We start from the raw sequence: 12,678 nt of genomic DNA, 5'->3' as shown, positions 1-12,678 counted from the left end.
CACGAATGATAATCCATCTTTGCTCATATGATGTGACACCTACCACAGATTTGTTACTATATAATATCAGACAGGTAAATGGTGCCGAAATGGATTATAATGTGTTAATTTCAGTAAGGTTTCACAAGAAGAGATGATTGAAATGGGAAATTCAATATCAACCCATTTAAATCTATTTTCAGACACTTTTCTCTTTAAAAAAAAAACTTCACCTTTTATGTCTTATCTTTCGGATATTAGGACATTTATTTGATGCTAAACTGCTTTAAGAGAAATAGATAATCCTATAGAGACTTTTTACATATTCATCCATCTCTATGCATTACATGAACCCACATTTCTTCCTTGAACAACATTTTGGACATTTTTGCACATAACTACCACTTCTAAAAACTGCTTAGCTCCTTCGTTTTATTATTATTGCAGAAATTTTGTAGTATTTTTTAAATGTTTATCTATTTTTCATTAGAATTTCTTCTATTCCATATGTATTCATCTTGATTTTTGCAATACTTGCATTAATTGCGAATTTATTTATTCTAAATGCGTCAATGTTATGCACCTCTACTCCAGAGGAAAATCTTGTATGAAAACCTACTTTACATCAAACTGTATTCAATCAAAACTTGTTGTTCCGATTTTTTTACAGGCAATATTGCGGGCCGCCTCAACCTACGGGGTCCTGAGTGTAAAATACGCGGAAGTGGCAGGCGGAAGGAGCCTCGACGGAAGCGGTCTGGTCTGTCAAGGGAGGAAAAAATTAGCAGAATTTGACACAAAGAGGTTAATCCCACCAAATAGCACCGATCATTCCCCCTTCTCCTCGACACCGGCGTCCGCTGCAATGATCCTGTTAGAAATCAATAACCGCATTATAGAAGAGACGCTGTCGTTGAAGTTCGACGGCGCATCCAACGGGTGAGAAATCATTGTTACACCTGGCTAGCGCTGCTAACGTCTGCTAGCTTCCCCTTTAGCGTTTCACTCAAGATGATGGCTGCATTTAATGAAGCAGGACGGGGTTTCAGATGCAGCCGATAAACGTTTGCAGCTTTGCACAACTTAGCTAGTTGGTCGTGTTGTACCTGAAAATAATCCTCTTAAATACACAGTGAATTGTGTTGCTGATCTGCCGTGACTGGGTGTGTCTGCACGGCCGGTGTTGTGCCAGAATTTGTAACCCCAATGATTTTTATCTTTCCCGGCGGTTCTCCTACTGTCTGTGGAGGTGAAATATCAAAACATTTCAGACTAGTTTGCTTCCACTGACTTGGCAGTTATTAAGTAAAATATTTTAAAGCAGTTTACGAGGTTGCATAGCATTAAAAATAGCTAGCCGAGCGCTATGTCGCAAGTGTTTGTGGTTTGGTTCATCGGTATTAATAAAGGGCATATCGTTGGATATTTATGTGAAGCTGCAAACTTTTATTAATGACTCGACTAGCCATTTATTAAAGACATTACCTAGTAATACTCCTAGCTAGTGAAATACATTATGTAAGGAGTGCAGGTTTTGACACATCAGGTCTGACAAGAGAACAAAAACTCATATCCGGTTACCTTAAACCACGTCATTAATCATTAACCACACTGTAACAACACATGGCTGCTATTATTATATCGAATTGGGTGTTTCCACTTAATAAAGTCCAGTTATTTGCTTTCCACGGCACCACAGGAGCAGTTAGCGGCTACATGCTAGCTAACCATCGCCCCTCTCTCCAGCTTCCGCATTCCTGTAGTCAAGCTGAGTCAAGTCTTTGCCCAGCAGCTGCTTCTTGGAGCAAGTATGCAGTTTGGACAAGCTGCTGCAGCATCCACGTTAAAAAATATCCATTTGCTACTCACTGTATATCCCCAGATTAGGGGTTTGACTGGTTTAATAAAAGACTATATTGTTCAGGTGATTCATTAAACTAGTGGTAACATGTGTGGTGAATTTTCATAATCAATTTAATTGCAAATTCTCTTCTGGATTGATGGACTAATTATTAGCCTATAAAATGTCACGCTTTCCTGAGATGATGCCTCCAAATTTCATGTTTTGTCCAACCAACAGTGCAAAACCCGCATATATTACATTCACTATTACATACATGAAGCTGGAATTATTAATTATTAATTTAGTTAATCATGGGCATATTTGCTCAAAAATGACAAATTAACACAGACTGAGCTTCACAGTATTCTAAAAATTTAATCGACACAGGGATATTTTCCATGTTGATATGGTTATCGATACACGGGTGCCAAGTATTGCTCTTTTTGTTATAGAAGTTATTAATATTGCAAATTCAAATTACACTTTTGATAGTCTGTCAATATTATAATCAATTGCTTTTTAGTCCAGCACAAACATTTTGCTGCATTAAAAATGACTGAAGTGAGATGAAAACACTGAAAACTTTCATGGTACTATAGATAGATTAAAACGGATGTTGTCTGTCTTTTGGAGACAAAATCTGCAGTGGAAAAAAAAGGAAATAAACTGCAATATATGACAGTATATGTTTCCATTATACTCAGCATATTGCAACACATTTAAAAATCACTGTTATCATATTGTGCCTTATATATCATGATAATATTCTATCAGGAGACCTCTGATTCCCAGAGGTGATATTTTTAAGCAATAAAAGCAAACATTTACTGGTTCCATGCTTCTTAAATGTGAGGATTTGATGCTCCTCTTTGTAATGGATGGTTATAAACTGAAAAGATTTGGATTTTTGACTGTTGGTCAAATAAAACACACATTTGAAGATGTCACCTTGGGCTCTGGGAAATTACACAGGGCATGTTTAATTATTTTCTGACATTTTATCACCAAAATTATTAATACTTGAATGGAGAAAATAATGGACAGATGAGTTGATAAAGAAAATGTAAATGTAAATCAAATGTGAATATTTAGCTCAACTTGATGATTATTGTTTCTATGTGTTAATCATCTCCTACTTTTATTTTCTCCTTCCAGAACCAAGCCAGAGGCCGTCGATGTGACGTTTGCAGGTAAGATTATTGGCATCTCATTTGACAGCTTGCTCTATACTGTATGTAGTTTCTGACCACACGGGTGATACATAACTTGGTTGCAGATTTGAGAATGTTTTTTTAGTGTAGTGATGTTACTGTAAGTAAAACCAAACCATTACTGAAACTACTACATTGCTATTTGATTGCTGAAACACACAGCACATTTTCCAACAGTAATCACTTACTGCTTTTTGCACTATGAATATGATAAAGCTTTTAGGCTGCTGCTAGAGGTGATACAGATTTTTAGCTGTGCTTGCTGCTGCTGTCATCACACCAGTTATCTTCCTGTTATGTAACCTGTTGCACATGCTCAGCTCTGCCAGTAACTGCTGCTTGATGACACAAAGTGTTACATCTCACACGTGAAACTGACTGAAATTATCTTGTGTACTGATATGAACTGAGGTGACTAATTAAGATGGCACAGTTGTCCAAGTACAAAATGTGTCGGTGTGTCAAGTTGCCAGACGGCAAGGGTTAGGAGGCTGTCCCTCGTTAATCACCTACAGGCTTTGATGTTGTTCATTTGTGCTGCAGATTTCGATGGCGTCTTGTACCACATCTCCAACCCCAATGGGGACAAGACCAAAGTGATGGTCAGCATCTCCCTGAAGTTCTACAAGGAGCTGCAGGAGCATGGGGCTGACGAGGTACGACACACGGTTGAGGGAGAAACATAAATGGAAGATAATGGGAAATGTTTATCTGTGCCTACCCAGACAGAAACTGGGCCTCAGCAACTCTCCATTCTGGCTGGTTTCATATATCAATACCGATTTTCATGAACATGTGTGTATACACAAACCATGGCACCTGCAAGTCTTGTGTCTTAAATGTCTTTTTTTAAGAGCTGAAATGTTCCTGTCCTTAAGGTTTTACTCCAAAAAGTAGTTCACTCCAAAAATCAAAAATATTTTTACTCTCATCTATAGTGTTATTTATCAGTTTAGTTTGTTTTGGTGCGAGTTGAGAGTGTGTTGGAGATATCATAATATATATCGGCTGTAGAGATGTCTGCCTTCTCTTGAATATAAAGGAACTAGATATCACTTGGCTTGTGGTGCTCAAAGCACCAAAAAAATACATTTGATAAACTCATCAGCAATGTCTCTTTCAAGAAATTTTGACGAGGTTACTCAAGGTAATCCACAGACCTTGTGAGCAGAATTACACCTGCCAACTGTATCACCGCGTAGGAGGAAGCATGCATCTACTCATAGATGAGAGCCTTCTCTTCAGCTGAGCTGTAAAGTTAGCTATCTCATTGGTGCTATGTGAGCTAGCAGTAGATGCACGCTTACTTCTTATCGGAGAGAAGGCAGATATCTCTACAGCCGATATCTCCAACACTCAACTCGCACTAAAACAATCTAGACTGATGAATAGCTCAACAGGTAAGAGCAAATATATGTGTTTTTGATTTTTGGCGAAACTGTCCCTTTAGGCTTGAGTTTAAAAGTCTTTTAAATGTGTCTGCGGTTTTCACACTCACTTCTCCTCTAGTGTAAAAATAAGCTGGTCATGCAGAGGTCAACAGCTGCTTTCATGATATACTTCTGATTTCTATGATAATTCTCTTTTAGGTTAGCAGTTTAAACTTGCAGTCACACAGCAAACATACACTGCTGCAACAACAAAAGCACTGTCCCTAAGAAGTCAGGGCAAGAATGCTGATACGTTTCATTTCAGTCTGGTTTTGGTGTTAATTTAAGATGATAAAGTATCCAAAAAAAAAAAGCAGAATGAGGTCATGCTCTTTGCACACACATACACACACACCTCCACCACAAGAGCTCTGTTGCCATGTAAGGAAAAAAGCAGCTGCTGAGGCTTCTCATAGAAACAGGAAGTGAGTTTGTGTGACTCACCCCAGGCGAGGAAGTGCTGACTGCGAGCAGCAGCCACTGTGTTTGAATGTCTTGGCTGCCGTCCAGCGCCTTCCCTCCTTGTTCCCTAAAACTGAAGAGCGGAGGGATAAGTGAATGGTTCAGCAGTGTCACATTCAGTTTTTCAGCCTGTGAAAAGTCTATTTGGAAAAGCAGTCAGAGGGAGGCGGGGCGTTATTTGTTAAAGGGCTTGTTTTGTTGTTCTTTTCTTCGTTTTTCATATTTGCTTTATTTGGCTTTGCTGCTCAGATTAGAATTAAGAAAAATACAGTATACTACACTCGTAGACACGTTCATAAAAAGACTGCAAGTTTTACGGCTGCTAAACCTGCCAAGACAAAAGAAATGTAGAATTCTTAAAACACCCTCAAAGGATGAAATCCATTTTAACTGAGCTGCCGAGCAAATAGCGCTGTCTGCCCCATCTCAAGGTCCAAATCATAAAAGATACTGACCTATAATACTGCAGCACAAGCACACATAACGTTTTGCAGCTGAGTGCAATTATCCCCTCATTGCGTCTAATTACAATTATCCATGTGGAAAAAGACTAAATATTGCCTTTGTGCAAAGAACACAGTAGGAAGAACAACAGCAGAAAGAAACTGAAATTTCAACCGACACGATGCAGAGGCATTCCTCAAACTTGGTTGATATTTTGCAATGAAGATGATATTCAGTGTTGTGTGACATCAATTCTACACATGCTAAAAAGCAGAAATCTTCCCAGGGACAATAGAGAACATGTTTCGGACAAAGCGATTTTCCCGGGGATGACTTCAGAATGAAAAGATGCCGTGAACTCACCATCAACGTGTCAGGAAGAGCACCCTGTTGTTTCCCTGTTAATGCCACATTGTAAACAACAAAACCCACGTTCAAATCGGCAGTAGGAGAGCTAGCTAACTTTAGATGTTATTGTTAACAGTTAGCATCAGAGGTTGTATTAGGTTATGTGTGACTATTTCAAGCACTACTCAGTAAAAATGAGCATTGAGCAAAGTTAAATTATAAAGTTATAATGATTTGTTCAAATGTAACCTCGTAACATGTAATTTTTGCTGACAAACCCAATTTAAATCCGTGCAAACAGCTCAGGAGCACTGAGACGCAATCTGCTAGGCAGCGCAGTTCAAGATTCATTTCACTCTTTGAAGAGATTTTGAAAATTACAGTTTCTTTTTGTCTTAATTGTGCAGTTTAGCAGCCGCATTCTTTTGTTGAACGTCAGTGCATTATCATCATACCTGATTTTTATTTGAATATTACAGCAAAGTCTATGTCATGTCATTCCACAATGACAGGTATCCATTAGAGAGGACGCCCCCATGTTTTTGAACACACAGCTCCTTCCTACCATAATAAAAGCCTGTTGCTGTTCAGCGATTTGTCTCTTTCTCTGATTTTTATTGCGGCTGACATTTCTGCTCGTGCCTTCTCTTCTCTTAAACCACCTGTTTAGTCTCAAAGGGATTCCCACAGGCTATGAAAATCACTGAAGTGTTGGGAATTTTGAAAATCAAAGGATGCCAGTTTAATCAAAAGAAATCTCCTTGACTCTAGGGTACCAAGACTGTAGTTTAAAGTTAATATTCTTTTTTCTTTTGCTGTTTGTCTCATTTTCTGTAAGGTTCTTCTGTATTTAGAGAAGTGAGATGCAAATAAAGGTCATATTTTTAATTACAGCTGCTCAAGAGGGTCTATGGGGATTTCCTGGTTTCACCAGAGGCTGGTAAGTTCTCACAAAGCTACTGATTGTTCCCTACACCACACAACCACTTTGTTCCTCATTTCTAGAACACATTTTCCCAGTGTTTGTTAGTTTGTGGTAGCTCACTTGTTCCTTTAATGTTAAACTGTGAAATGGCTATGAGTTGTTACTTGCTGTCCATTTTGTATAATCTGTAATCCTCCTGTCCTCCCAGGCTACAACGTGTCCCTCCTGTACGACCTGGACGCGCTACCAGCCAATAAAGATGAGGTTGTCCACCAGGCGGGGATGCTTAAGAGGAACTGCTTTGCCTCAGTGTTTGAAAAGTATTTCAAGTTCCAGGAAGAGGGCAAAGAGGGCGAGAAGAGGGCCGTGGTCCACTACAGAGATGATGAGTCCATGTACGTGGGGGAGACTTTGAAAGCTTACAGTGTCAGATTTATTTCCCTTTTAGACAGTAAACTGAGATGCGACCAAGTGAAATAAATACACTCTTATTTATTAGAAGATGTGGCTATAAATAATTTACTGTTCTAGCTGGCAATAAAAAAAAACAGCTGATAATGAGACTGCTACCTTTGATGTTACACAGCTAACACAATATTTACAGTCCTGTGGATTGTTGGAATGTTTCTGCAGTAGCTCTCCAGTGTGGGAAAAATGGCGTAATCCTCACAGGATTAAGCTCTTTCTTTTTTAACTGTTTAAACCTCCTGACATGTCCTTTCTTCTCAGGTATCTGGAGGCTAAGAAAGACAGAGTGACAGTGGTGTTCAGCACAGTGTTCAAAGACGACGATGACGTCATCATCGGCAAAGTCTTCATGCAGGTGTGTGAGGCCACATGTATGTAAAAGAGGAAATTTGCTGAGGCTATACTCTGCTTAAGCAAACAAGTCAACAAGCCAGTGGCAAAATGGCTGCTAGTTACACTGAATTAAAACCCAGTGTTAATGCAGTCGATTCAGTCAACTAAAAAGGAGCTGTTCATACTTACTCTCACTGTTGTTTATATACTAACTGTGCATTCCAATACTTACTATCATGCCATACTGTTTAGACTGCCACAAAAAGATTTAGTATGTACCAATACATAGGCTGTCAAATGCAACTGTGCTACATTACAGAGAAATACAAAACTGTACTAATGAACCTTCATTAATATAGGCCTATATTTTATCTACAAGTGCACGTCACACACTGAGCGAGCCGCCTGTTAATGACGCTGTGGGCTAATGGGCATGTAGCTACTGACATGTTTCAGATGATACGTCATGTTTGTAGTCGACCAATGAAGATGAGTTTACATATCACCTTGGGTTCGTCCTTCACCTTCTCAAAATGATCCCACACTTTGGATTTCCTGCCCGACATGTTATTAACTAGCCTGTGGAATAACCGCAGGTACCAGCCCTGTAAATTAGGGGTTGTACACCTACAGCCTGGAAAACCTGAGGTAGGGCGCTGGGTGCTACTCTTTGTGCCTTTTTTGTGCCAGCTTTTAAGAGTGTGGCGGCAGGTTGCGTCTTTTTTTTTTCCTGCAACTAAGCGACCAATGAAATCTAAACAAAAAACCATTAAGATCACCAACAGCAAAAGGACACAACTATGAAAACAACAATGACATTATTATTGGTTTGTTTGTTTCCTTTTAATTTTGGAATTGAGTGTAACTGTAGTATTTGTATGACAAGTAATTAAGTTACTGACTAGAGTGTTACTCTTACGTGTGTTTTATGAACATTTGAAATTAATAAAGTCTGCTGTACACTTACTTGTCCTGTGCAGGAGTTCAAAGAGGGTCGGCGAGCCAGCCACACAGCCCCCCAGGTGCTGTTCAGCCACAGGGAGCCCCCACTGGAACTGAAGGATACAGACGCAGCTGTCGGGGACAATATTGGATACATCACCTTTGGTTAGTACCTGTTAAGCTTTGGCTGAATATGTGTGTGTGTGTGTGTGTGTGTGTGTGTGTGTGTATATATATATATATATATATATATATATATATATATATATATATATATATATATATATATATATATATATATATATATATGTGTGTGTGTGTGTACACTTATGTATTTAGCAAACCAAGTTAATAATTTGACACTGATGTGTATGCACTGTTTTTATGCTTTCAGTCCTGTTCCCACGTCACACCAATGCCAATGCCAGAGACAACACCATCAACCTCATCCACACCTTCAGGGACTACCTGCACTACCACATAAAGTGCTCCAAGGTCAGTTCAACTTAACCAGAAGATCAGCCATGCAAAAAATCAGAACTGAATGCTCCAGTTTCCTTTCAAGGATTTTAAAACATTCTGTAGGGCCAGGGCACCTAGAAAATTAATGCAGTACATAGTAGTATTTGTTCTGGAGTTAGAAATGCTTGTTTTTCACAGATAATCTGTGAATTCTTGTGTTATTTTAAGACTTGAGGCTGATCTCTTAGAACATACAATAAATTTAGAGTCTGAGAATCTACCTGAAACTGATTAAAAATGAAGGAGGCACTTGTCAAATACTCACACTACAAGCTGAAAGTCTACAGGCGAGCAACAAGTCACAGTAATAGTACATTCCATCCTCCTTACAGTAGAGAGCCCAGCCTCAGGTGAGATCAAACCAAGCCCCTTGCTGACGATGACTTGCTCTGCCTCCTTCAGTGATCATACAGGTTCTTAGGGGGCGTTTGTGTACACATTACACACACACAGTGAGACGTGATTCACACAGGCTCCTCTCGACTCTAAACCCTAATCAGTGCCATTTTTTGGCTGACATACATTTCATAGGTATGTGTAGGCTTTTGTGTTATTTAACAAGTGCCTGCAGATAATGGAATTGGATGCTGGAAGCCTCAGACAGCGTGGAGTCTGCGTGGGTGACACAACAGATGGTTTCTCGGACAGTTGTGGGTGGTTTAAGCTTGGGAAACAGGAGATTACACATTGTTAAAAAATTGGTTTTGTGTCTGCTGCACATTGTGTTTTAGATTAAGATGCTGCACCTGATACAAAATGTTGATATCGTATTTCTCACTCAAGAAAAATCTGCATGTGCATCTTTAGTTGATAGATAAACTACGCCGACAGGTGTCTTTGTGATGAGAATCTCTTATGCGTAACATCCTCTCTTCTGCAGGCCTACATTCACACACGCATGAGGGCCAAGACGTCAGATTTCCTCAAGGTGCTGAACCGCGCTCGACCCGATGCCGAGAAGAAGGAGATGAAGACCATCTCGTAAGTAACCTCGCTCATGTCGACACCCATGAAAATTGACATTTTTGCTTGTCTAATCATGAAACACAACGCCATGATTCTATGTTTGTGGTGTTGTTTTGATGCCATGAATCAGTTTTAGGATTTATCCAACTGTTTCTTTTTCAATCTTAATTTAACATATTGTATATTAGTGTTTAAAGCCTCCACTGTTCAGTAATCTTCATCATGAATCCTGAGCTTCATCAAAGCTTTGAGATACACTGTATCTGCATTTTATTTTTCTGTCTGTATCTTTGTGTGTTTTTGAGGTGTGTGGCTGTGTTTGCCCCCTACTGTTTTAACAGTGTTTAACATGAGTCAAGCAGGAATTTTTACAGCACTCTGCTTTGCTAAAACCTCCAGACAGTTGCACCGACACTGTTTTTAGCCTTGAAACTTTGAATATAACTGAAAAATATAAACTGTCAGAGCACAGAGAGTCTTTGTTCTGTGGTTAATGTGTAACTGGAATAAGCAGGGAACCCCCATTATAGCTGGCATTTCCGTGAGCTTCTAAGACGGAGAAACGTTTCATATGAATTCTTGGTTTGGCTACAAGGTAGTTAAAGATGTCAACTAAGAAATGTGAAACAAACGAAGTGTCAATCACATATTGTTTGCTTGCAGATACAATTATATCACAATCCTGCAATTACGAGTAAAACTGTCAAGTCTAACTGACAAATATGACAGGTGACATACCATCTATACACAAGATCTGATTGTGTAACTGGATAAGCAAAACAGAGCAAAAGAAACAGCTTTGTTAATAACTGAAGAATACTTTTGCACAACCGCATCAGAAAAGGTCAGATGCATTGCTACAGTTTTGAGCTTTTGGTTTGACTAGTTTTAAAGCAGGGTTCAATGTTAATGTTTTTAGGAAATCTACATAACAAAAGTCAACCTTTACTTGCAAACGCACCTTATGTAAAACAATATCATTTTCTCTGCCTCGCTGTCAAACGTGTGGCAAACTGCACAATATATAGTTTCGTCCATATTCTTTAACCCCACCCAACTAAACTTGTGTTTTCAGGATAATTCAAGTGCTCGCTTTAGCTCATAGACTTTGTATGTAGCCGCCACCATTTTCTTGCAAGTGCCCGATTTGTCCATCCTGTCTGATAGATTGATAAATTGTCCGATAGACGCTAGATTTACTAGCCCTTCGTGGCACCTTATTTGCCCCAGACAATTTGGGCAATCCATATTATTAAGCCCTGTATATGGATAGTAAAGAATTTTTGAAGTGGGGTGTATTACCTACAGTGGATGTCAGTTGGCACGGCCCCAGAAGCAGCCACAGAAGCTAAGCAATGTACTGCTGTGGACGGGGACAGCAACAAAACATATTTCAGCCACCTAAAAAATGAATATCAGTCAAAATGTATGGTATATTGAGACTATTTTCATTGCTTTACCTTGCCGTCAGACAGCCCTTTCCGGCACTGAACTGAAGCTGTTATATCGCTCTCTTCAAGCCATCAAACTCTACCAACAGAAAAAGCATTTTTACCTGTGGTGCAGTGGTAGACGAGCAGCTCCTGTTTTCTGTGAGGTAAAATTACTTATTTGTGAAAGGACTTTGATGGGTTTGAAGAAAGCGATATAATGGCTTTAGTTTTCAATCAGTAATTGTTGTCTGACGGCAAGGTATGACAGTGAAAATATTCTGAATATAGTGTCCAAACTGGGGGCGTGCCAGCTGCCATGTACTGTATGTAATACACTGACTACAGATAAGTACCTCACACAACCCTACGACCGAACTATCCCTTTAAAGGAACTGTTAATTATATGCTTGTTTGACAAAGAAAGCAAATTAACTTTCCCCCCAGAAATCACTTTTAGATGTGGTTAAAGCAGCCAAAGGATGTTTCAACATACTGTAGTTCCTCATTTGAGTACCAGGGAAGGTAATAACTTGTTGGGTGACATGTCGTTGTTTGGGATCTAATGTGCCTTTGTTCAATTTTTCAGTGGAAAGACCTTCTCCCGCTGAGGCTGACCCCCCCACCAGAGAAATCCAAACCCCAGTGAGCACGCCCAAACGCGCTACACTGAGACTCAACGCCACATCGGACAGGACTCCAGGACGCCTCTAAATGCCCCCGCCCAGCCCCCAAATACGTGTCCAGTCTTTTTTTTTGTTTTAACGAATAATAATGTTGGCTCTATGTAGGGAAAGCCAAGGCTCAAGATAAATGGAAAAAAGGGCATTCCTTGCTTTGCATAGTTAAAGAGAATTATTAGTCCTATATAAATATATATATGAAAAAAATTGAAATTTTTGATACGATATCTTTTACTCCATTTGGTACTCTTGCTTGCCCCTCAACCCCTCACCATCCAATATCCATGTATTGGATGATTTCAATCCCCCCCATTCTCCCTCTCTGTGCTTTCATGTCGTCTGTACCATTGTCATTTGAAAAAATAAATCACTCTTACAAAAAAAAAGCATCTCTGGTAGTATTGTGTAGTGACTGTGACCCTTGTGCAGCCACTTATGTTTTTAAGATTTTTATTAGACTATACAATTTTTTTTTCCTTCTAGTCTAATTATGCTGTTAAAATATATTTCATTACAATATATTAGTAAGCTTTCCAGTTTATGCGTCTCCATTTTACAGTTGTGTTTTGACTTTTCGGTTTAAGTATTACATGATCCTGTGTTGACTGAGAATTTTTACCATCCTTAAACTCACTATATTCTTTTAAAACCACTGATGTATCTGACATTTAGGAGATTTTGGCTGCATTCTG

General features: G+C 39.2%; 1 protein-coding gene across 1 annotated transcript; it reads left to right on the top strand.

Annotated features, from left to right (window-relative positions):
* Positions 1-696: 696 nt before the first annotated feature.
* Positions 697-12,178, top strand: arpc2 (actin related protein 2/3 complex, subunit 2). Its single transcript, XM_049569879.1, has 10 exons — positions 697-918; positions 2,978-3,012; positions 3,577-3,689; positions 6,612-6,657; positions 6,851-7,037; positions 7,372-7,465; positions 8,424-8,550; positions 8,780-8,880; positions 9,788-9,888; positions 11,893-12,178. The coding sequence occupies exons 1-10, from the start codon at positions 845-847 to the stop codon at positions 11,912-11,914; spliced, it is 900 nt and encodes a 299-aa protein (XP_049425836.1). The 5' UTR covers positions 697-844; the 3' UTR covers positions 11,915-12,178.
* Positions 12,179-12,678: the final 500 nt, after the last annotated feature.

The sequence above is a fragment of the Epinephelus fuscoguttatus genome, linkage group LG24, assembly GCF_011397635.1.
Source record: "Epinephelus fuscoguttatus linkage group LG24, E.fuscoguttatus.final_Chr_v1".
NCBI classification, from domain to species: domain Eukaryota; kingdom Metazoa; phylum Chordata; class Actinopteri; order Perciformes; family Serranidae; genus Epinephelus; species Epinephelus fuscoguttatus.
Note: the sequence above shows the minus strand (reverse complement) of the source record. Positions and strands in the feature narration are given on the sequence as shown.